This window comes from Pinus tabuliformis, chromosome 7, assembly GCF_031772625.1.
Source record: "Pinus tabuliformis cultivar Carrire ecotype Pingquan chromosome 7, CPIR1, whole genome shotgun sequence".
Lineage (NCBI taxonomy): Eukaryota > Viridiplantae > Streptophyta > Pinopsida > Pinales > Pinaceae > Pinus > Pinus tabuliformis.
The window spans coordinates 2,061,459,500-2,061,484,863 of NC_142293.1; the positions used below are offsets into that span (position 1 = coordinate 2,061,459,500).

The 25,364-nt window shown below is 41.0% G+C and overlaps 1 protein-coding gene across 2 annotated transcripts; it reads left to right on the forward strand.

The window, feature by feature from the left end:
- Positions 1–13,265: 13,265 nt before the first annotated feature.
- On the forward strand, positions 13,266–16,547 carry LOC149256782 (receptor-like protein kinase HAIKU2). Of its 2 annotated transcripts, none has more exons than XM_089457504.1 (2): positions 13,266–13,563; positions 15,972–16,547. In XM_089457504.1, the coding sequence occupies exons 1-2, from the start codon at positions 13,269–13,271 to the stop codon at positions 16,418–16,420; spliced, it is 744 nt and encodes a 247-aa protein (XP_089313630.1). In that variant the 5' UTR covers positions 13,266–13,268; the 3' UTR covers positions 16,421–16,547. The 2 variants fall into 2 exon arrangements, 1 of the variants encoding a protein (XP_089313630.1); XR_016266469.1 differs by lacking the exon at positions 13,266–13,563 and adding an exon at positions 15,493–15,863 and having other exon boundaries at positions 15,972–16,102.
- Positions 16,548–25,364: the final 8,817 nt, after the last annotated feature.

A 25,364-nucleotide genomic window follows, 5' to 3' on the forward strand; every position in this document is an offset into this window, starting at 1 on the left:
GATGAGAATTTTATGCAGAAATATCCAGAACTACTCAAGCGTTGAGGACAACACTTTTTTGAAGGAAAGGGGCATGTTGGGTACCTATAATACTAGTGATTACCCCATTACTATTGTAGTTATACCCCTTATTTATATTGTTGTGCCCCCATTGCCCCCATATTGTTATTAATGTGCCCATAGAATCCCTCTATTTTTATTTTTGTGGCTTTATATTATTATTGTTAGGTCGGCTGGATTATATTGTGACTCCTTAGACTCCTATATATAAAAGGAGGTTTTGTCATTTGAATCATCCAAGAATTGTTCATTTATGTAATGTAAAGGAGGTTGCCCCCTCGAAGAGGCTGAATTCTAAGGCGTTGATCTATCTTTTCTATCTTTTCTTGAGCTGGTTTCATAACACACCTCCTCCCATCATATGAGATACTCAGTAGCTGTGATAATATACCATGCTTGAGAATAACGTGCTGGTGGATTGATCAGACCGATGAAATCAACTACCCACTTCTCAAAGATCTATATTCACATACCGAATGTAATGGTAACTCATCATGATGCGACGATTTTCCAAGTCTCTAACATACACCACACCCTTTCTCATATTCTTTGGCATCATTATAGAGTGTAGGCCACCATAATCATGCTTGCAAAACCTTCCTCACCAGTTTTTTTCTTCTGACATGTCCTCTCACAACTCTAGAGTGGCACTCCCATAGGACATATTGCATTTCATGCTGGAGGAGACACTACCACAAGACCTGATTGAGGCCCAACTTATATAAATGTCATGCGATTAGCTGATAGCCAACCGCTCGCACCACCATGTATCTCTTCTGCTTCGCCATATATCCCCCCGGACATTTCCCTATGGCTAGGAAAGATGTGATTTCTTCCAAGTAATCTACTATTTCTTCTATGCGGAAGAAATGAGCATCTAGTAGTTGGGCATCCAGGGAGGCCCCACTTTCCCCCGATTCCAGTCATGAGAGGTGATCAGGTCCAACATTCAACCAACCTAGTTTAATAATGACCTAAAATGTAAGCTATTGGAACAACAATAGCCACCTGCAGATTCTTCCCTCTAAGACTGGCTTGTTGACCAAGTATTTTAATGCCGAGTGATCGGTGAAGAATTTGAATGGGGTTCCAATTAAATAGTGCTGAAAATTTTGCAAGGAGTACACCATGGTTAATGCTTCTCTCTTGGTCATGGTGTAGTTATTTTCTGTAGTTGACAACTTCCTACTTGCAAAGTATATCAGATGATCCAAGTTCCCTTCTCCTAGTTGCACCAACATTTCCCTTAGAGAAATGACCAATGCATCGATATGTGTTATCACTCAGGTTGTCCCTCTTTACTCCTAGAGGGATACGGCCGACGTAACAACAAACCAACTTTGGACTGCAGGTCCTAGCCTACCTGCAGTCAGAGAGGGCTCTCTCTTTATGATTTAGCTTTATTGAAAGGGATGATTTTAGGCTAGATATGATGCACAGGGGTTTTGATTGAGTTTTGGTGGGAAAACTAACAATTTCAGGTAGAGAGGCAGTGTATAGTCTGAATGTTTCAGACCATTGAGCGTGGAGTCGAGGAGGGGAACTGTCGGTGTAATTCCTTAATAACAGCGAGGGAACATGGAGCAAGATAGCCAAGGTTGAAGCAATTTTCAAGTTTCAGGGGTGAAATGAATGCTAAAGAAAGAGAGGCAGTTAAGAATCTCTCCAACAGATTAGTAGAGAAAAAAACAAGGCACTACCTAGGGGCAGTTAAGAATCCCTAGATAATTGGCCAATCACAGGTGAATTGGGGTAAACATGAGCCAGAAGGAATTCAATGTTCATAACCAATTATTTTGGAGGAAAACATCAAGAAACAACATAAATTGAGCATAGAGAGTATTTAAACTAATTCTAGGCTATTCTTTTTTTCTGCTATTTAGATAATGGCAAACACATAAACAGAGATAAGAGGCACTTATTGCTTCAGGCCACAGCACATGAATTCCATCTTCAACTCTTCAAACATTCATGAACAACAGATGGTTCGCTCTCCAAGCTTTAAAGCAATCTTTGATTACAGAAAAGTTCAGGTATACACAGCGAGTCTCTAGTGAAAATTCTCAATTAACCAACCCTTAAAACTATAAAGAGGGTGGTATATATAGGGAAAAACTCTCTGCAGAGTTATTTTATTACATCTCGACCTACTTAGGTCATAAAAAATGACTACTTGACCTAATCCTATCGTAAAATAAATGCAAAAAATATCTTTTGAGCGGTGCTGAGGGTCGCTGTGTCAAAATTGAATAAATGACGTTGTCCTTGGTGGCTTGCTGCAGTGTCTTTGCAATAAATGAGTATGGGTTTTTGCCTCCTTGCTGTCCTGGTGCTTTGAATGCCTTAATGGTGATTTGAAGGCAAGGATGGGCTGATGCTTATTGATTGTGACTTTCTGGGGGCTTCATCAATGTTCAGGTGCCTCGAGCCCCTAAAAAACTTGCCTGATACTCTCTGGCGTCCTTTCTTCAACTGATACTCTCTCACAAAATCTGGACTGCTGATCTAATGTGCTACAGGTATAATCACTAATAAATGGCTGTTGTTCGGCCTCTGCATCTTCCGAAATGGTCTTCTGATCCTTTTGGTATGCTTTGTGAAGAAAACAGATCATTTCTGCGCCTTTTCGGGCTTCCTGGGGCCGCATGGTGTAAAGGTTCCCTAAAGATTCCCTGAAGATTCTCCATTTTGGCCTAAAAAATCCTGCGGCACAGATCGGTCATCAAAAACTGCCTCAGAATTCGATTCTGGGGCTCCGAAGTGCGACTTTCGCGCCTCTGCGCCAAATAAAGGTGCTGATGATGTCAGCATTGTACGACGGGTGACGTCAGCAGGGCGATGTGGCGGGATGACGTCAGCATGACGTCATCATGTACGGACGATGACATGGCAGGTATGGTGGTGGGACACGTGGTAGTGACGTGGTAGGAGTCCACGCAGGCAGGTGACTAGGCATGGGTGACGTGGGTGGTCACGTCATAGGGTGGTAAGCGGTATTGTGGCGCATTGCTCATGGGCATAGTTGGTCTCGGGGGAGGGGGCTCCGCCACGCCTAAGAGCTTGACGCGTGGCGGGAGTACGGCGGCAAAACCGCCGAAATCCCGGACACTAAAGTCCGGGCATTTCGAGGATGAGGATGCCCGCCAGCCGTTGATCTGCGGGGCGGGGGATCCAACGGTCAACAACGATGGCGAGGTAATGGCGGGTTAGGGCAAGGAATGTTCACAGGAATATTCCTTTTTTAATATGCACGCGGGTGAGGGTTTAGACTTAGGAAAAAGGGTTTTGGGGTTAAAACGGGGCGCAGATTAATGTTTTGTACATAGAAGGGTGCCGAAAGTGGGTTTTTTACAATCTTTTGTGCGCTGAGTGAATATTTACATGGAGAACATTAGAATAAGGGAACAAACATGGGTTTTTCATGGTTTTTGGGGCTAGGGAAAAAGGTTACTAGTTGACCAGGTGTCAACTAGCTCCTTGATGACTCGAATGGGCTAACGACAGTGCCAGATGGACTGAGATTTCCCGGACTTAGTTAATAATATGGCTATAATGCCAGGGAGGGGATATTTACATAGGGGAATTTATATACATGGTTTTAGTAGGGGAAGGGGAAAATTGTTAGGGAGTTATACAATAAATTCAGTAGTTACTATGGAGATGGAAAGAGGGTGCTAAGGTATGAGACCTTCAGGCCATTTTGGGGAAGAGAAGACTCACAAACACTAAGTGAGCAATCCTTGAGTGAAGGAGATCCTCACCAAGGCACATGTCATGGAAATGGTGAAACTGAGAGGCTCAAGCAGATCTTGACCTCTTGGAGGATGTTAGTAAGTGACTTTGGGGTGATGATAAGAAGGGGGAGGTTAGTGAATTCCTGCCTGAGTACCTCCAACTGAAAAACTGCCTTAAACAAAAATGGATCACTTATCAAGATTTGGAACACAACAGTGGCACTTGGACTAGCACACTCTTATGGACATTTCTTTGGCCATTTGGAGCAAATATGGAGCATTGCAGCTTGCATAGTACGACATATTTGGCATGTGAAAATGTAGATCATGAAAGATGATTAACCTGCTGCAGCAGGAGGCTAACAGTGGCTCCACTTGGGGATGGCTTTTCCTTGTGAAAAGTCAAGAACAACAGGCCAGACTACCTTGTGTTCAATTGTTGTTGTGTTCTGTGAATTTCCCTTAGCTGGCTGCCTTATTGATCTTATCTACCTACCTGCCCTAACCAGTTCTTACTTTGCTGTTAGGTGAAGTGAAATAGCCAATGCAGCCACTTAAGCAATAATAACATGAGTGGGCTTTGCTGCTTGTGCTTGCTGGTGAGACCAACTAAGATTTTGCAATTTGTTATGTCTTTTTCAATCTTTGAGAAGATCATGAAGCTATTAACCCCCTTTGCGGTGTCTAAATACTATACAAAACTATCCTGCAACATATATACACAATTTCTAGGCTGAATTAAAGAACTGTACAAAGGTTCAGGATCACTACCATGCATTGGAGTCGGGAGATCATCGACATCTCGATACTCAGCCTTGCAGCCTTTTACTGGAGAAGAGCACTGATCTCTTTCATCATTCTGCCTGCCAACGGATAGGTCATTCGGAACTTGCAGAGGTGCTTGCAATTTATTACAATCTGGCTTAAATAGGACTTGACTAATCTCTGAAGGCTGCTGGTCTTCTTCTTCTTTAAACAACTCAGATGGCTGAAAACAAAGAGGCAGGGGATCCACATGGATCATTTGGTCATATGCTGCTGCTTCTGGGTCCTCCTCAATCTGATATTCAATGGCTCTTTGGGGCTGCAAAACTAGAGGCAATACCTTTGGAACAATATCTTGATTAACCTCCAGACGGTTAATGGCCACACGCGGTGACACTTGATCATATATAGCATGATAGTTATCCTTGATAAATTGAAAAGATTCAAAACAAAAGGGTAAAGTTCCTTCACTGAAATCAACACACTCTGCGTTTTCTTCCTTTTCTTCATAGCTGAGATGGGCATGCTGATCATTGGGTTCAGGTTGCTGAACCTGAACACTGCTTCCTGCCAAAATAAGATTTGATTCCTTTGCAAGGCTGATTTGGTCGTTAGGTTCATAATCATCATCATACAGATCATATTTGGGCAGACCGTTGAAAGAAGAGAAGCTATTATATTCACACAGTATATCAGGAGACTGCTCCATCATGTATGGCTGAATGAATATGTCATCTGTTTTGTGGCAGGTTTGTTCGTGAATGTCACTACTTTCCTGTTGCGAAACAAATTTGTTCTGGTGCTCTGAACATTCCACTTCCATTGTGATCAGCTGCATCGTTTCCTCTGTCTTTTGTAACACAATATGAAGTTTCTCTTCTTGCTCTGCTTTGCGCTGTTCTTCCATCCTTCTTAGATTTGCCTCCACGTCCACACCTATGTCCTGCATCTGTTTCAAAGTGGACGGGCATCTTTCTCTTAAACAGAATTCCATCTCTGCGTCAAATGCTCTAGGATATTGAAATAGAGCTAAATCAAGGGGAGGTCTTATACTGAAAGGCATGGACTGATAAACTTGATTGAATCTGTCTAAAAACTGCTGAACAGATTCGTCTAGATGCCTTTCTAAATGATTGTACTCTTCAATGAGCACGAAGAGATTACCTTTGATCATCGATTTATCAAGGAACAACTTGGCACATTGCTGAAACTTAGAGATGCTCACCTCAGGCAACGCTTTAAACCAAGTCCTAGCTTTGCCTTGCAAAGAAAGGGCAAATAGTCTAAGACTGACATCTTCATCTTCCACTTCAATTGTATTAAGATAATCTTCAAAAGCTTGGATATGTTTCTGGGCAGTAATACCATTCTCTCCATCAAATATAGGGAGATATTCAGGATGATTTGCAGGTAGAGGACCAAGCACAGGAGGCAAAATGAGCGGCTTATATCTTTCAGGAACTTTACGAGGCACGGGAATATGTACAGGAACTAGAAGAGTGGGCTCTATTTTTGGTTCCTCCTTGACTGTATGATGATATTCAACAACATTTGAAAGCTGCTGCTCTGATGTGCAAGGAGGCTTTTCAACAACCTTTTCCAAAGAAAAAACACGAAAATCTGACATAAAATCGTCTTTAAAGTACAATATGCACAACAAAATCTGGTGCAAGAGAAAGAACCTGATCTCTTGGATGATAGTCCAAGTCAAGAGCCTGATTTGCTTATATAATTCCTTCGGGTTCATTTCTCCAGCGGAGTCTTTATTATGAGGATGATGTGGAGTCGCCAGGTGGACGAATTAATCTTGAAGTGCCTGATCTCTGTCCACCGTCACAGATCAGAACTGATCATGAAAAACCCTGAAGAAAAGGAACACTTTCTCCAGGAAACGAGGTGAACTGGTCAAAATTGAGGATTTACACTAATAAACACATTATTCATTCCCCAGTGGAGTCGCCATTATGTTATCACTCAGGTTGTCCCTCTTGACTCCTAGAGGTATACGGCTGAGGTAACCACAAACCAACTTTGGACTGCACGTCCTAGCCTACCTGCAGTCAAAGAGGGCTCTCTCTTTATGATTTAGCTTTGTTGAAAGGGATGATTTTAGGCTAGATATGATGCACAGGGGTTTTGCTTGAGTTTTGGTGGGAAAACTGACAATTTCAGGTAGAGAGGCAGTGTATAGTCTGGATGTTTCAAACCATTGGGCGTGGAGTCGAGGAGGGGAACTGTCGGTGTAATTCCTTAATAACAGCGAGGGAACATGGAGCAAGATACCCGAGGTTGAAGCAATTTTCAGGTTTCAGGGATGAAATGAATGTTAAAGAAAGAGAGGCAGTTAAGAATCTCTCCAACAAATTAGCAGAGAAAAAAAACAAGGCGCTACCTAGGGGCAGTTAAGAATCCCTAGATAATTGGCCAATCACAGGTGAATTGGGGTAAACATGAGCTAGAAGGAATTCAATGTTCATAACCAATTCTTTTGGAGGAAAACATCAAGAAACAACAGAAATTGAGCATAGAGAGTATTTAAACTAATTCTAGGCTATTCTTTTTTTCTGCTATTTAGATAATGGCAAACACATAAACAGAGATAAGAGGCACTTATTGCTTCAGGCCGCAGCGCATGAATTCCATCTTCAACTCTTCAAACATTCATGAACAACGGACGGTTCACTCTCCAAGCTTTAAAGCAATCTTTGATTACATAAAAGTTCAGGTATACACAGCGAGTCTCTAGTGAAAATTCTCAATTACCCAACCCTTAAAATTATACAGAGGGTGGTATATATAGGGCAAAACTCTCTACAGATTTCTTTTACTACATATTGACCTAATTAGGTCATAAAAAATGACTACTTGACCTAATCCTATCCTAAAATAAATGCAAAAAATATCTTTTGAGTGGTGCTGAGGGCCGCTGTATCAAAACTGAATAAATGATGCTGTCCTTGGTGGCTTGCTGCAGTGTCTTTGCAATAAATGAGTATGGGCTTTTTCCTCCTTGCTGTCCTGTTGCTTTGAATGCCTTAATGGTGATTTGAAGGCAAGGATGGGCTGATGCTTATTGATTGTGACTTTCTGGGGGCTTCATCAATGTTCAGGTGCCTCGAGCCCCTAAAAACTTACCTGATACTCTCTGGCGTCCTTCCTTCAACTGATACTCTGACAAAATCTGGACTGCCGATCTGATGTGCTGTAGGTCTAATCACTAATAAATGGTCGTTTTTCGGCCTTTTCATCTTCCGAAATGGTCTTCTGATCCTTTTGGTATGCTCTGTGAAGAAAACGGATCATTTCTGCGCCTTTTCGGGCTTCCTAGGGCCGCATGGTGTAAAGATTCCTTAAAGATTCCCTGAAGATTCTCCATTTTGGCCTAAAAAATCCTGTGATGAGCGATTTGCGCTCATCAAAAACTGCCTCAGAATTCGATTCTGGGGCTCCGAAGTGCGACTTTCGCGCCTCTGCGGCAAAAAAATGTGTTGATGACGTCAGCATTGTATGGCGCGTGACGTCAGCATGACGTCAGTAGGGCGATGTGGCGGGATGACATCAACATGACGTCATCATGTACGGACGATGATGTGGCAGGTACGGTGGCGGGACACGTGGCAGGAGGCCACGCAGGCAGGTGACTGGGCATGGGTGACGTGGGTGGTGACGTCACAGGGCGGTAAGCGGTATTGTGGCACACCGCTCATGGGCATAAGTGGTTTAGGGGGAGGGGGCTCCGCCACGCCTCAGAGCTTGACGTGTGGTGGGAGTACGGCGGCAAAACCGCCGAACTCCCGGATGCTAAAGTCCGGGCATGTCGGGGATGAGGATGCCCACCAGCCGTTGATCTGCAGGGCAAGGGATCCAACGGTCGGCGACAACGACGAGGTAATGGCGGGTTAGGGCGAGGAATATTCGTAGGAATATTCCTTTTTTAATATGCGCGCGGGTGAGGGTTTAGACTTAGGAAAAAGGGTTTTGGGGTTAAAACGGGATGCGGATTAATGTTTTGTAGATAGAAGGGTGCCGAAAGTGGGTTTTTTACAATGTTTTGTGCGCTGAGTGAATATTTACATGGAGAACATTAGAATAAGGGAACAAACATGGGGTTTTCGGGGTTTTTGGGGCTAGGGAAAAAGGTTACTAGTTGACCAGGTGTCAACTAGCTCCTTGATGACTCGGATGGGCTAACGACAGTCCCAGATGGACTGAGATTTCCCGGACTTAGTTAATAATATGGCTATAATGCCAAGGAGGGGATATTTACATAGGGGAATTTATATACATGGTTTTAGTAGGGGAAGGGGAAAATTGTTAGGGAGTTATACAATAAAGTCAGTAGTTAATATGGAGATGGAAAGAGGGCGCTAAGGTATGAGACCTTTAGGCCATTTTGGGGAAGAGAAGACTCACAAACACTAAGTGAGCAATCCTTGAGTGAAGGAGATCCTCACCAAGGCACATGTCATGGAAATGGTGAAACTGAGAGGCTCAAGCAGATCTTGACCTCTTGGGGGATGTTAGTAAGTGACTTTGGGGTGATGATAAGAAGGGGGAGGTTAGTGAATTCCTGCCTGAGTACCTCCAACTGAAAAACTGCCTTAAACAAAAATGGATCGCTTATCAAGATTTGGAACACAACAGTGGCACTTGGACTAGCACACTCTTATGGACATTTCTTTGGCCATCTAGAGCAAATATGGAGCATTGCAGCCTGCATAGTACAACATATTTGCCATGTGAAAATGTAGATCATGAAAGATGATTAACCTGCTGCAGCAGGAGGCTAACAATATGTACGTGGAATTTCTTGTTCTAGTCTGGGTATACTAAGATGGAAGCACTTTCAAATTTTCCTTCAGGATGTTTAATGTCACTTGAAAAGTCTCCATCCATTTGAATGCTTTCGTCTCCTTGAGCAGCTTCTCTCTGGGAGCGGTGATGGACACTTAGCTGCGAATGAATCGGCGATAATACCCTATATGGCCCAGTGTCGATTGCAACTACTTCAAATTGGTCAGCAGGTCCATATTTACAATTGCCACAACTTTTGCAGGGTCCACACAAACACCCTCTTTGCAAACGATGTGGCCCAACAACGTACCAAATGGAACTGCAAAGATACACTTCTTTAGGTTCATAGATATTTGTAACTGTCTGCACCGATCAAACATCACTCTGAGTAAGTTGTCATGCTTCTTCAAAAGGATATAAATTGTCCAACCATCCATGTATACCTCAAAAAATCGGTGAGTGTAATCTCTGAAAGCAATGATAAAAATCTGTGCGAAATTAGCAGGCACATTCTTTAGGCCAAATGGCATGATGTGGTATGCATATGAGCCCCATTCTATGGTGAACGTTGTTTTATTCTTGTCCTCCTCTGCTATTTAACCTAATGGTACCCTGAGAACCCATATGTGAAGGAGTATGCTTCATTCCCCACAGCGTTATCCAAAATATCATCACTGAAAGGCATGGGGAATGGGTCATGTACATAGGTGTTGTTGAGGCTGTGGTAGCCTACATAGACCCTTATCTCCATGGCATCCTTTTTGTTTTGGATCACTATTGGGCTGACCCATTCTGCTTTGTTTACCGGAAAGATACCCTTATCTCCATGGCATCCTTTTTGTTCTCGATCGTTATTGGGATGACCCATTATGCTTTGTCTATCAGAAAGATGAGTCCTGCTTCTAGCATCTTATCTATCCCCTTCTTGACCTTTTCTTTTACTCTTGGATTCAGCATATATGATCTGTGCTTCACAAGCTTAGCGTCAGGCTTTAGCACAATTTTCATTTCTCTGATGTCTCCTTTGATTCATTTTAATTTAGAGACTAATGTTGGGAATAAGTCCTCATACTCCCGTAATAGATAAAAAAATTCCTTAGTCGTGTGCTCGTCCCAGTAGTCCCTGATTGATGTCCTCTTAGGTTTGTCCTTCATGCCAATGTTATGCTTCCACAATTTTACTATGAGCAAGTGAGGGGCATCTATTGCTGGTTCTTCTCAAATATCCCTCTCCTTTAGTCTCCTAAAATGCCAAGTGCCTAAATCCCTATAGATCATCCTCCTCTAGATCTGCGCTCACGTTCCCGCAAGCCATGGACTCTGGGTACCCTGACTCGTGAAAGTATTGCATGGATTTTTCGTCAATGCATCCTTCCCACAACTGTCCTGATGTGAAGATGATTCTTTTAATGGAATACAAGCCACGATTAGCCGTCTGTCACTATCTTTAAACAAGAAACTACTACCGAATTGTTTATCCAGTGCATCCCAGTCCCATGTTTGTCTTCAAATTTCTTCCTGTATGTACCACTCCTGAGGGAATGTACCCAAGGTGTGTATGAACATGTGTACACATAGTACCTTTGGGATCTATTCCCTGTTCCATCTGTTTGTGCAACTCTCCAGGTGTTGTTGGGGATCATAGTTCCCCCTGTATTTTACAATCTCTCGTAGCTGGTCCCCTTCTGGCTTGAACCTTTCGCTCATGGCCCACTTGATCTTATGCCAGTCACGAAGGGTGTTGTGGTGTGCTCCCCACCAGTGCGTTGGGATTTCTTGCATTGCAATGTCTAACAACAGTGCCTTGTGGCTTTCCCTTATGGTTTTATCAAACTTATTTAGAAATGCGTCTACGAAATCTATGCCATGGAAAGTGGGATAATCACTTACCTCCGTTCCAATCCAGTTGATGCAGCATATCGTAGCACAGCGTATGGTGTCAACTTCGTATGCTCCTTGCTGCCAAGCATCCCATGCAGCCTCAGAGTCAACCTCTGAGCTTTGTATACTCTTCTAACTGACTCATCCCTCCACCGTAGGATTGATGAAATCCTCCCTCCTTCCTGTTGTTAATTGGTAGAGTTGGTCCAGCATTCCGTGAATCTTGACCCCTGGTATGGATCCAGTGGCTATATCACCTGTATCCCCGCCACCTCAAAGATCATCAACTCCTCCTTGAGATCGATGACAACATAATTCTCATAAGCTTAGTCAATGCCTTGCAGTGTTGGGTAAGGATATTAGTCACCCATTATATCTATCACCTCAAAATATGTGTTTCTTCACTCTCGCTACATCTACTTCCACATCTTCCAACCTTCCGATGGGAAAAATGCAGTATTGGTTATCCATCTGTAGTTAGATTGGTGAATACTTCAACTGTGGTTTCCCCAATGTCTCCCATGTTTTCTTGGACTGAATGTTAACGTCTGAACCCAGGTCTCACATTATATCTTTGATCTGGAATCCTTCAACTTGTGTGTCAATTCTAAATTCCCTGCTTGTTCTCTTCTTATTTCTTCAAACTCTTCTCGTGTGCTCCTCCGACAAATTCACCAAAATTCTTTCTTCCCTAGTTTCTCCTTCTGGTAGAACTACTTTCAAAATCTTGCACAACTACCCTAACATTTGATCATTGTCGACAATATGCAAGAATAGTCTGAACCATTCCTCAATCGGGTGGGTGAAATACCTATGATCAATCCTAATCATTAGCCACCTATTGGAAACTAGCTATTAGAAACTAAATATTTCATTTTATCAAAGAAAAGTTTTCTTAGTGTGTTTGAGTTTTAACATTGTCAAAAGGTCAAAGGGTTAGAGTGTTTAGATCTTAATTTTTCTCTAAACATTTCCAAAAATAAGAACAAAATATTTTCTATTTTAATTATAAATTAAGCATAAAAAATATAATACTTTTACTTCTAATTATACACCAAACTTATTTATTACCATAAATATTACAAGAAATAACTATTATTAAACCAAAACTTTAATGGAAGAAAACAAAAACACATTCCATTATTGAATACCCAAACCAAAAAAACTAAAATAAATAACTAAAACGGTCCTTTTGGCCTAAATTAGGTTTTACTTTGTCTTATTATCTTAATAAAATCAGAAAGGAATGTAAATGTAGTCATTTTTGTGTTTTCTTAAAAAACTATACATTTTTTTTAATAGAATCATAAATATTTTTTATAAAGCCGTATTATCATTTCTATAATAAAACTTTTATATATGATTTTTATTAATATTTTTTAATCTATTTAAATACAACATTTAAACTTATATAGCAATTTCTATAACGGAATGTGATAAAAAAAAGGTAATTCGTTACTTTTATTCCGTTAAAAAAAAGGGCATTTCGTCACCAAATGATAAGGAGAAAGATTTTTTATTAATTGGATGGACTTTCGTTTACTGAGAGGCAAGGAGAAATATTTATGATTAATTTTATAGACCTTTATTTGTTAGATTTTTTATTAATTGGATGGACATTTTACTTTCGTTTACTGAGAGGCAAGGAGAGATTTATGATTAATTTTATTGACTTTTTTATTTATTTTAGGGTGTGTTAGATTTTTTCCAATTTATTTTGCCGTACATTGAAGTAATATTTACCTTAATGTTTTAAGTAATATTGACTCGCTGGGGACTCGGCAGTGCAAATGCCGTATTCCTTCCGTTGTTTTATGGTAAAAGTAAAACATCATCGTTCAATTTATTCAAACTTCAAATAGAAGAAACCTTTAATTTGCCTTTTGCGTTACGCCAGGGGTATGCAACTAATGATAATTTTATTGAAATGTGATATTCTTTTCTTACTTCTGTCGATGCATCAGCAGCTATATAGCTACTACACTACCAAACTCCATTTTCTCATCAGAAACCATTCTTTCTGTCACGCAAGAGATGCAGATTACCAGAACGCTTCTCCTCGCTGCCCTTTCTTTCATTCTCTTTCTCAATCCTCCTTTTGTCTTTTCCACACCCATCGCCCATTTCCCTCACCATCCTCCTCCTCTCACCAATGCGTCCGATCAACACGCTCTGCTTGCATTCAAGTCTGCAATCACATATGATCCCTCCCACTCCTTAGCCACGTCTTGGATGCCAAATGTTTCATTCTGCCACTGGACGGGCATCATATGCAGCAGGCGCAGGCAGAGAGTCGTTTCCCTAAATCTTTCAAGCATGGGATTACAAGGTACAATCTCTCCCCTTCTCGCCAATCTCTCCTTTCTTAGAGTACTCAGCCTTCGCAATAACAGTTTCCACGGTCAAATTCCCTATCAATTGGGAACCCTCTCTCGCTTAAAGCTGCTTCGCCTCTCTAAGAATCAACTCCAGGGTTCCATTCCACCCACTCTCGGTAGCTGCCACAGTTTAAGGAAATATATCCTCTTTGCAGCAGTTAGAGTTGGGGGAGAACAACCTTCATGGCAGTGTTCCTTCCGAATTGGGTATGCTAAGCCAGCTCAGTGTTCTTGTTCTTCATTATGGCCATCTGACGGGACGCATTCCGTCTTCGTTGTCCAACTGCACCAATCTTGAAGTATTGGATATAGGTGGTAACCAATTAGTTGGCCACATTCCGTCGGAGTTGTGTACCAAGAAGACCGCCCAGTTAAAGCACCTCTTTCTGGGTAATAATCAGCTAAGTGGCAGTGTTCCTTCATCCCTCTTCAATTGTACCAAGTTACAAACGGTTAGCTTAGAAGAGAACCAGCTCAGCGGAATAGTGCCTATGGAGTTGGGTAAATTGACACATCTCCGGCGGCTTGTGTTGGACGACAATTACCTTATTAGCGGCAACACCACGAGATGCCCCATTCTTACTGCTCTTAGTAACTGCTCCGATCTACAATTAGTAGACTTATCTGAGAATAACTTCACTGGGAAATTTCCGTTTTCTATAGGCCACCTCTCGACAAAACTCTCCTACTTAGCCTTGGGTATCAACGAATTCCCTGGGGAAATACCTCCGGTTAACCTTCCTTATTTTAGGAGGTAATTCTTTTACAGGGTCAATCCCATCTTCAGTTATTATGTTTCAGAAGTTGGAGAGGTTATATATGGATTCCAATCATTTACAAGGAAACATTCCAATGGAAATTGGGTAGCTAAAGAGCTTAGGTCTCTTATATCTATTTGGAAATAATTTGTGTGGAAAAATCCCTGATTTTATGGCCAACCTCCAACAATTAAGATATTTAGATCTTAATCATAATCAGTTATCAGGAAACATAACTGCAAGTTTAGGGAAATGTGTGAAGTTACTACTGCTAGATCTATCATACAACAAGCTTAGTGGGCACATCCCTGAAGAGCTTGCAGGCCTTGCAAATTTAGCCTTCTATTTCAACTTGTCAAACAATTTATTAAGTGGCAGTGTACCTTTAGAACTAGGAAAGTTCGATAAGCTTCAAGCCATAGATATTTCGGCAAATCAAATAACTAGCTATATTCCAAGTGTCGTCGGAAGCTGCAAAGAAGTAGCATATCTTAATCTTTCTTACAATGCACTTGAAGGTCCAATTCCAGTGTCAATCAGTGAACTTCTAAGTCTTCAAGACCTAGATCTCTCCTCCAACAATTTGTCAGGTGGAATACCTATATCACTAGCAAATCTCACAATGCTCCATCACTTGAATTTTTCTTTTAACAAGTTGTCAAGAGAAGTCCCTAAAGAAGGAGTTTTCAAAAAGATTAGTGCCACAACATTTATGGGAAATCTTGGTCTATGTGGACCTTGGGTAAATCTACCACCGTGCTATGCTCATAAACATAAAAGTGTTTTGAATCTCAAAAGAGTTATCATACTGGTTGTTGTTGTAGCAATTGTTGTATTGTGTTTGTTTCTTGCAATATTGTGGAGAAAGAATTGTAGGAGAAATATTCAGAGAGAGACTGGTCCATCATTAAATGTGGGGCATCGAAGAATCTCCTATGCAGAGCTCGTCATTGCAACAAATGAATTTAGTGATGCAAACTTGTTAGGAATTGGTAGTTTTGGAAAAGTGTACAAAGGGATTTTGAATGATGGCACAATGGTTGCTATCAAGCTTCTCAATCTACAAATGAAAGGGGCTCAAAATAGTTTTGATAGAGAATGAAAAGTTTTGGGTAGAGTTAGACACCGAAATTTGATTCGGGTCATAACTTGCTATTCAGATCTCCAAATCAAAGCTTTGATATTTCCATTAATGCCAAAAGGAAGCCTAGAAAAGTGGTTATATCCCAATGATGGAGAACAAAGTTGTTTGAATTTGATTCAAAGGTTGAATATAGCAATAGATATCACCCAAGGCATGACATATCTCCATCATCATTGCTTTGTGCAAGTGATTCATTGTGATTTGAAACCCAACAATGTGTTGTTGGGTGAAGATATGACTGCATATTTAATAGACTTTGGCATTGCTACTATATGTTTTGCAAATAATGAAGATGGAGCTCTCACTTCCACAAATGCACTCAAAGGATCTACCGGGTACATTCCTCCAGGTATTATTTAAACTATATCCCATATGAAGCAATCTTATGATTTTCTTATGTTTACTAAACATTTTCAATTAAATTAAAAAAACTTAAGATGAGGATCTATGAATGCAGAATATGGAGTGGGAGGACAAGTTACAACCAAAGGTGATGTTTATAGCTATGGAATAGTGCTATTGGAAATGCTCACTAGAAAGAAGCCCACCCATGACATGTTTGTAGAAGGAATGACATTGCACAAATGGGTGGGTAGTAGTTTTCCAAACCAAGTACAAGAAGTGGTGGACATGGGTCTATTAACGAGGACTAGTATATGCATTGAAGAAGATAAAGATCTCAATTGTCTCAGTGCACTGATAAATGTGGGTTTGCTTTGCACAAATGAATCTCCTCAAGGACGACCTACAATGATGGGCATTCTAGGCACATTGCAAAACATCAAAGACACTTTTTTGAGCACTACTTCCATTCCCAAATTCCAATCAAATCTAACACATTTGTTGGGTAGTACAAGTGCTACTATCAACAACATTTGTGAAGGTCAAAGTTCTTCCACATCTTAGTCTATTGCAACAAAGTAGTGGTTATATGCTTCTTTGTACATAAATCTTTGTTGTTGATTGCATATAAATGTTTTATAATTGATTGCATGTAAATGTGAACAATACAGTTATATCTACTCATGAGTGGTGTTTTGGAAATGTGTTTATGATTATAGTTTATTATTCTATCTTTAAAAAACAATTATATTCAATATCCTTTACATCTATATGAATGTGTGACACTCTTCTGGTACTAAATACAAGAAGAATTTTGTATTTGTTATGTTTTTTAGTTTTTATACCACTCTTTACGAGTAAGGGTAGAAAAGTCTATCTTTCACTTTTAAAACTTGTCATAACCAACATAAAAAATGATACTACGATCTAATTTAAAGGAACAAGAAAAGTTAATTAACACACATCTTTGACAATGAAACAAGAAAATTTAATTAACACACATCTTTGACAATTCAGACGAGCTTTAACTTTAAGTAATCATAGTTCACAAATTTTATCTTGCCCCATCTTGAGAACTTTATTGTCATAACAGCTACCAGGAAAACATATAGCTTTTCTATCTTTAAATAAATTAGTAAATCTCATTTCTTTTAAGAAGTCAGGATTTTGTATCTAAAAGCATAATCTCATTTCTTTTAAGAAGTCAGGGTTTTGTATCTAAAAGCATGGTGTAGAAGTTTACAACATTCTGTAGCTAAATGTTGCGATGATGTTTACAACAAGAAGAATTTTGAGTTTTTCAGAGGAGCATCTTTGTGACTAATAGGCAGCTATATCTACAATTCCCCTGCGATATTCTTTTAAGTGCAATTTCCAACCTTCATTTCGCCTTCAAAATCTCCAAGGTGGATAGGGGCAAAGAGGTCCATTTCTCTTTGCGCATTTCTGTAAACAGATTCTATTAATTAAGGAAGGGGAATGCAGCAATGGTGGTTATTGAAACGACTTGTTACTGAAAGCAGATTGTACAGAAAGTAGATTTTACATCAAATTTGATCTCAAATTCTCTGAGAATTTCACTTATCAAGATTTTCGACATCACTTATCCCACTCAGAAGCCCACCTGTGAAATCTCACTACTTCACAGGTGGTAAGTCATCACATGATTCGACGGGTCCTCTCCAGACTTACCTTCGAACTTGGGTATGTCACTGGGCAACTTATTCGGCATTGGCAGCCAAAACGGAAGATAATTGATTGGATCATTCGTCAGGCGCGACAAGTCTGGTAAATCCAAAGTTGCGATAAACGGCAATTGCCGGTTAGGATCCCTAAAACTCTGGGTCACTATACCAGCCCCAGGAGGAGGATATCGAGGATAACTTGGAATAGGAATCGCATTTGGGATATTGTATCCTCCTGGAAAACCAGGATTAACCGGACCGTACTGGGGTTGTTGAGGTCGTTGATAAGTGTACCCAGGATACGGTTGATACTGGTAAACTGGCTGCTGGACAGCTGGCCCATATTGGTACTCTCCCTGGTACGGTTGATAAGTGAATTGTGGTTGACTAGTGACAACTGTACTTAAACCAGGTTGGCCTACAGGCATCTGAACCGTAGTTTGAATCGTAGATCCAGACAAAGGTAAAGATGTCTGAGGAGTGGTTGCAGAGACAGTAGAAACCGGAGCTGTCGATACTCCAGAAGTAAGTGCGGTAGACGAAACAGATGTTGCGGTAGTTGCAGCAGTCGTTTGAGATGGAGTACTAGGCGCAATAGGCCCAGACTGAGAAACTACCAAAGGTACAGAAGTTTGAACATTTGACTAGACTGGTTGCTGGGTTGCACCAGAAACTAAGGGTTGTCCAGCTTGAGATGACAACTGTACGCTTGGTTGCAACACTTGTTGACCTTGCGAATGATCCCACACTACAGTCATTCCGAGGTATTGACCCATACCAGGTTGAGGATATTAACATCCATAACTGGATTGACGATAGGATTGATAATTGAAAGGCACATTTCCCGTACCTTGAACGTAAGATTGACCTTGGGGTGGTTGTTAACCTTGACTCGAGTACTGACCTTGAGGGAGATACCCTTGAGGTAAATACTGATACTGTGGTTGACCTTGGGGCATAAATTGATACTGAGGTTGACCTTGAGGTACATATTGAGGTTGGGGTTGACCTTGAGGAATGTACTGCACCATAGGTACATACTGTCCTTGAGGCTGCCCCCCAGCCACAACTTGTGTACCTTGAGGTTGCCCCCCAGGCGTTACTTGAGGCTGCCCCCCAGGCGGTAACTGACCACCTTGAGGTTGAGAACCGGGATTTGAACCTGACATCATATAAATGTCTCCTACACCCAACGGTTTATTACCATTGTTTCCAGCTAATAACCCATGTTCAATGGGTTGAGGAGATGCTCCCGCAAAAGTACCAGACAAAGACTGATACCCAGAGGGAACAGAAGGACCGCCGTACAAAAATGATTCAGGTGATTGAGTAAACATTGACGACTGACCAGACATATTTACAGGAGTAGTGAAACCTCCGGGTGGAAAAGGAGTACGAGGTGGAGAAAAACTTGACCCTGAGTTGTCTAAATAATTAGTTAACGAAAGATACCAAGTAGTACTTCTAGGAGGACTGTAAAATATGGATTCACGCTCTCTTAGATCAATAGTAGGTTGATCTTCAAGGTAAGAAACGCCTATTTCTTCTTCTGGAGCAAGTTCTTCAATAGCAATCAAACCAGAAGGAAGATTTTCGGTGATGACTCGTTCTACCCTAGGTGAATCAGGAACACTAGAAGTTGGAGTAACAGGTTCAGATATTTCAGGTTCTTCGCCTATATCACTAGTAGATGAAAAACTACTAGCAAGCTCGAAAACCGCAACAGCTTCAGGATTATAACCTGTTTCTAGACTTTGGTAATCTGGATGGACTACCAATGAAGACTCTCCTTCTTTAGGTGAACCTACTCTACTGCCACTAGGAGGAGTTACAAGGACTTTTAAACCTTCGTAATGACCCGGGACGTCTTCAGGAGGTTCACCCCGCAATCTACGGGATTTCCTCAACAAATCGGTCCTGGTAACAATCTCAGGTGACTTGCCCCAAAGTCTACGGGACTGTCTCGGTAATTCAGCCACAACTAAAACATTTTAACTACTGCACATGAAAACAAAGTAAAATCTCAAAGAAAACCACCTAAAGTCGCTAAAGAACCAATCAAATTTTGAAACACACGCCTAAAGAATCTAGGGCGTCAAACCACACACAAACAATAAGCTCTCCGGACCGAAAACACTAGTTGGTGATTAAGCCCAACCTCGTAGAGTTCAGTATAGAAATAGTGGGTGGAACAGTTACCCCGACAACCTTCTTAATGAATAGACTGGACCAAGTTCCTCCACTTTAACCGTCTCGAGTGAAGTGAACCCCCTAGAAAATCCAAGTGAGTCCAGCCGACGTCTGCTCTAGGTACAGTGGGATCTTCCCTCCACCGTCACCTTGGGTGGAATCCTAAGATAATGGTTACTAAGGTTACCAACAGGAACAAATACACCTGGGGGAAGAGTCTACGCTCCGACAGCACGCAAGGGCAGAGTATCAAGCTCAATCCCCTTACCGGCTCCCTGATAATAATCCAAGGTTTACCGATAAGTGACCCCAGGCTCCTCGACAATGGTTAATCCGAGGTTTACTGTTTGTAATACGTGCGTGTCTGGTGTCATTCCCAACGAGGGAGGATTGATCCCCTCACTAGTTCGGACACGAGCTCGTGCTTCTCCTTTAAGAGGAGCTTTCCCAGAGTATAAATGCAACAGTTGGATTTATCCCACCATAAGATAAGCTACTTGTTTGGTTTTACTGTCTTGGAGAGTTAATTACTCTCCTACTCCAAGACACTAGCCTAATCTATATTGGTGTTTCAGAGCCCTAGTAAAAGAAAAAGTTACTAAGTTGATTTTACTTTAAGCGTTAATTTTTATGGTTTTTCTTTAAGACAAAAGGTAGCGGAGATGAAACTGATGGTGTGTAGACTCGACTCAAATCCACTAAAAAGATGCACTTAGGATCATTTACACTACTTTTCTTTTTCAATGAATTTCCTAGCTAAGAGAGTTGGAAAATGCAAAATTTATATAAAAACAACTTTCTTGGCAACGAAAATCAAAGAAATAAACTCTTTATCTTTTCCAAGCATGCAACACATGACCACTCATTACGTGCACGAAAATTCCTTTCTCTTTCAAAATACTTCAAATTCTACTTAAAACAAACTTTTTCAAAGGAGATGTTTTTGTATTTTTTCTATTTAACAAAGCATATAAAACTATTTTAACAAAAATCAATCTCAAAATTTATAAAAATCTATGAAAAACTCACTCAAAAGCAAATCAAAAGGAAATTTACCCTAAAGCAAATCTAACGAGGCAAAAGCCTACAAAGATGATTCTAAGTTGTTTTACTCTGTAACAATCAAACCAAGGATCAGCTCATGCAGAATCATAAACCAATCAAAAACAAAAATCAAACTCTTTTGTTCTTTTTCTCAAGAATGAAATTCACAACTCAATCAACAAGCTTTGTCGAAATTCCGCAAAGAGACAACACAAAGGTAGGTTGCTCACACAGGTAGACTTTATGACAGGTCCGACTCCTAAGAAGACTGATAAAACCAGAGAGATCCAAGGTTTCACAACTTCTAAAGCCAAAGTCACTACAGGACCAATGCAAAAATCAAACCCTAGGGCTAGAACTTCTATGAATTCCACTAAAACTCTTGACGCTAACGAAACAAGTTCAGGTGAAGATCTCTGACAGGTAACCAGTGGATCTGGGCAGTAAAAACTAATTAAAGACAAAATCTAAGAGAAAAAATGGAAAAATTGGAATTTTCTCAATTTTTGACAGGGTACGCAGGCAACCTGTTAAGATAGGTGCGGACCCGCTCTGTGCACAAAGTGATAGTGCATAGAGGTACGCACTGTGCTCAACTCAGAGGGTGCGTACTACTGGAAAAAACCAAGAAAATAAAAATCTAACTTAACCCTAAGCTAGCCCACCCAAATACACAGTCAAACAGCCAAAAACTAGAAAACAAACAACTTTTCTCAGATCAAAGTTTCATACAAAGGAAAAATCATTCACATTCATGGATTCCCCAGTGGAGTCGCCATTTTGTCATGCGGAAAGAGTCAATTTTGCGGACAAAACCGACCTCCCTAGAAGCTAAGGCTTTCTAGTGACAAACAAGACAATTTAATCCTATCTCTCTCTAAACATGCATTAAAAGACAAGCAATCAGGTGTCTCGAAACATACCTTAAGTCCAACGCTTGATTGTTGTAGTCTAGCCTCGTCGATCCAGATGAGCTCCTCCTTCTCTTCGAAACCTGCGTTCACCAACAAGCAAACAATTAAATAATACCTGAATAACTCATAAAACAATACATGTTCATCATACAGACCAAGGAACATATGAAACAAACCATATAGAATAATTCATTGAGAGAAATGGACTGAATTGTATTAAAGTGGAAACAAAGAAACCATTACAACCAGGCCTTGGTGTTGTGCAGGTCCCTCCTAGGGTCCAGCAAGAGTTCTCCTTTACTTTGATAAGCTCACCCACTTCCAAATGAAGTCAAGAAAGGATGGATATCTCTCCTCTCAAGCTCTAAATGGGAGTCCTAATTCCAGCAGCATCTACCCTTAGAAATGTTTAGCTTTCAACCTCCCTCCCTTCTGGCCCAATGCCTGTATTTATAGTGCTCTAGAGGAAGTTAATCAGGTCCACCATCAATGGGATAAGCCCCTCTTTGGATGGGATAGCTCCCCTCTTGATGGGATAAGTTCCTCTTTCATAGGGATACATGAACCATCTGGAGGCGCTCAATACACGTTGAAAAAGCTTCTAGAATGCTCTAGAAATGACCACAAGTAACTTTTTTAAGATGAAACTCGTGCCTTTTGACCTTTACAGGGGTACGCACCCACCCCTTTACATATAGAGCGTACAAGTACGCAGGTATTGTGAACTTGGGTTGCGTACACGCAGGTAAGGCTGAGAGAAACTGCGTACCCAAAGATAAATAGATTTTTAAAGACTTTCTCTCTTTCTTGGAGTTTGACATGGAGAGCAGAGATATTAGACTTGCCAAGGAGGATAGTATGACAGTTGATGGAGCCATACTAACTGCAAATAGTCATGGTGACAAATTTTAGTGTAACACCATGATAGATGTGTGAAGACTCAAAATAGGATGAGAGGACACATCTTGTCATCTAGCCCTCCTTCTAGCGCCAGAATGTTGATAGTGTTGCACCTGCCAACATGTCAGCGGATATCCTCGGTAAGAAGTCCCAACTAGATCTCAAACCGTTTGGTGTAGGAGTCCCAACAGTGGGTCGTATGGTATCACCTTGATTACAGTTGCACGTAGAGGCAAGTAAGATATCCCTGTTGGTAGCAATGGTGTGACATATGCACCAAGTCAAGGAAGGTGCATGAAAAGTTCTAACACACAGAGGGTGATGTGAGTGCACCCCTTAGAAACCTGTGAAAGCACGTGGCTAACAAGGGAACACATGAGAAAATATGCATCACAAACTAGAATGAAAGTAAGCTGACAATCCAAGTGATGGTTAAACCAATAGCACATTTCAGTAAGATTCATACATACTTATATAGAAAATGTCCATACATGCATGCGTAAGAAAACAAATACATATATCACTTAGAGTAAACAAGATAGCTGAAACACCATAACAACATATGCATGAAACGTGTTAGCTCCATTATATTAAGAAGTGAAAGTTCCAATCACATAGTACAACCATGACCAACCACTAGATCTGACATCAGAACGTTACAGTCACTGTCGCTTGCTCCTACAAAGAGATATACTAGCTCTGCACAATGGAGAAGCCAAGGCTCGTTACAATACCATTCAAGCTTTCTCTAAGCTACTCCTATCGGAAGCTTGGCTGACCGAAATCCTCTATAATGAGGTATGAGGGATTATTTATAGCAAAGGGTGGGGTGACCATTGACATTCCCCTTTGTGACTGTTCATCTACCCTCATGACCCTTCAACTACTCTATGACTATTACATTTAACTATCAACACTTGAACTTCCACCTGACAAGACGTTACATACAATCTTCACATGTACCCATGTGAGAAAAAATGGCTTGAGTAAGCCATGTAAGACATCACTAACACTTACAGCACTGTGGTAAGACCAAATCTTCGACATGCTTGTGATGGTCAATGGTGGAAAACTGATGCCAAGCTTGGTCATCCATGATGGTGTCCATGCACTCAATTGTGACATTCAAGTACACTGATATGGCTCCTCTATCCAAATCATCTGATAACATATACATCATTGTCTTGAGTGCAGATGGACCAACAACATACTAATGCATAGTGTCTGTGTTGATCTCCAAGTGTGTGTTGGTGACCATGCACATCAACTTGTCAAAATACATGTTCAGCTCCAGTCAGACTTGCTTCGTGTCTTCATCTCAATGAGTGTGCCAACTGGGTGAGATCGCATGTATTCGCACAATAACATCCATGCTTTTGAATGCCCTTGCATGTGATCGAAAACACTACTCACCCTGTTTGCTCCATGCTAGCTACTGGATGGATCCATAACCTATATGGGTGCAGTTTCATTGGTCTGTATATGTTGTGCCTCTTCCTATGCCTATTCTCGCTGTAACTCCTTCACTTGTCCATGCAGCTCATGTTCTTTCTTGAGTTACCACTTGAGCACCTGCAACTCCTTCTATATTTCTCTCTATTTTACCACGCGTGACTCCTTTGTCGTGCCATAGCCTCAGAGCCTCAGTCTCCAAAGTTGTTCTCCTAAGAAGCCGATCTGCTTGAGGTTGCAATTTTTTTCTGATTATGTTGTCAACAACCTTCCTCTTGCACTTGTCGCATGTAGGTGTGCTTCCTTCTACTGCTGCTGATGGTGCTACTCGTTGTGACTCTTTTGCCATTTTATCTTGATATCCTTGTCCATGAACAACTTGATGTCTTCATAGATAGGCAAGTTCATAGACACTTGATCTACTGCATCCCCAGTTGTGCTTTGAACGGTGTCTTCATGTCTACTCTCTTGTAAGCCATTGTACCTGTGCTACTGAGAGGCAAATGAATACCTATGATACATGGAGACATAACAACACTCATGACAAGAAATCTGTCAGTTGAAAAATGAAATGAATAGGAGGACTGGTATGCAACATACCTGTGTGACTGTATGTGAAGATTATGTAATTTTCATCGAGAGGCTAGGAGACTGACAGCCAAAGCTACACAAGGCATAGTCCAAGCTGCCGGGAGGCTGATTGACTGCTGGAATTGTACAATGCACAGTCCAGCTAGGCTTGCTCAAGGACTGAAACTGCATAATGCACAATTTCAGTTAGCAGTGACTTGCAAACAAGAAAACTGCATTGCATAGTTTCTAGGGTCAGCAAGGCACTACCTACCAGAATTGTGCAATGCAATCCTAGAGGTTAGTGCTGGGCTAGAATTTCACAATTTCTGGAGGGAAGGCAGAGCCTTCGCTTCCAAAAATGTGCAATGCTAGCCGGGAAAGGCAAGGTCTAGGCTAAGGCAGCCAAGACCCGCCGACGTGCGACTGGAAGCATGAGAAGTTTGAATTCATGGTGATACTAATTATAAACAAGACTGAAAGATCATGCATGTAAACAATATGTGCGAGATTCAGAAAATGGAAAAGCATGCATTTGTGTGAAGCGAGTTTCCATGACGATGCCCGTCGATGCAAAAACAATGTTATGCATGCGATAACTGTGAGACGCAAATGAAAACTGAAACGAGTCTTCTACAACCTAACATACATCAAAACTACATCAAGGGCTCACTGAAATGAAGAAGACATCACTCACACAAGCTGAAACACAAAAAGAAAAAGAAACGCAGTGCAAGAGATGCAAAGAGGGAT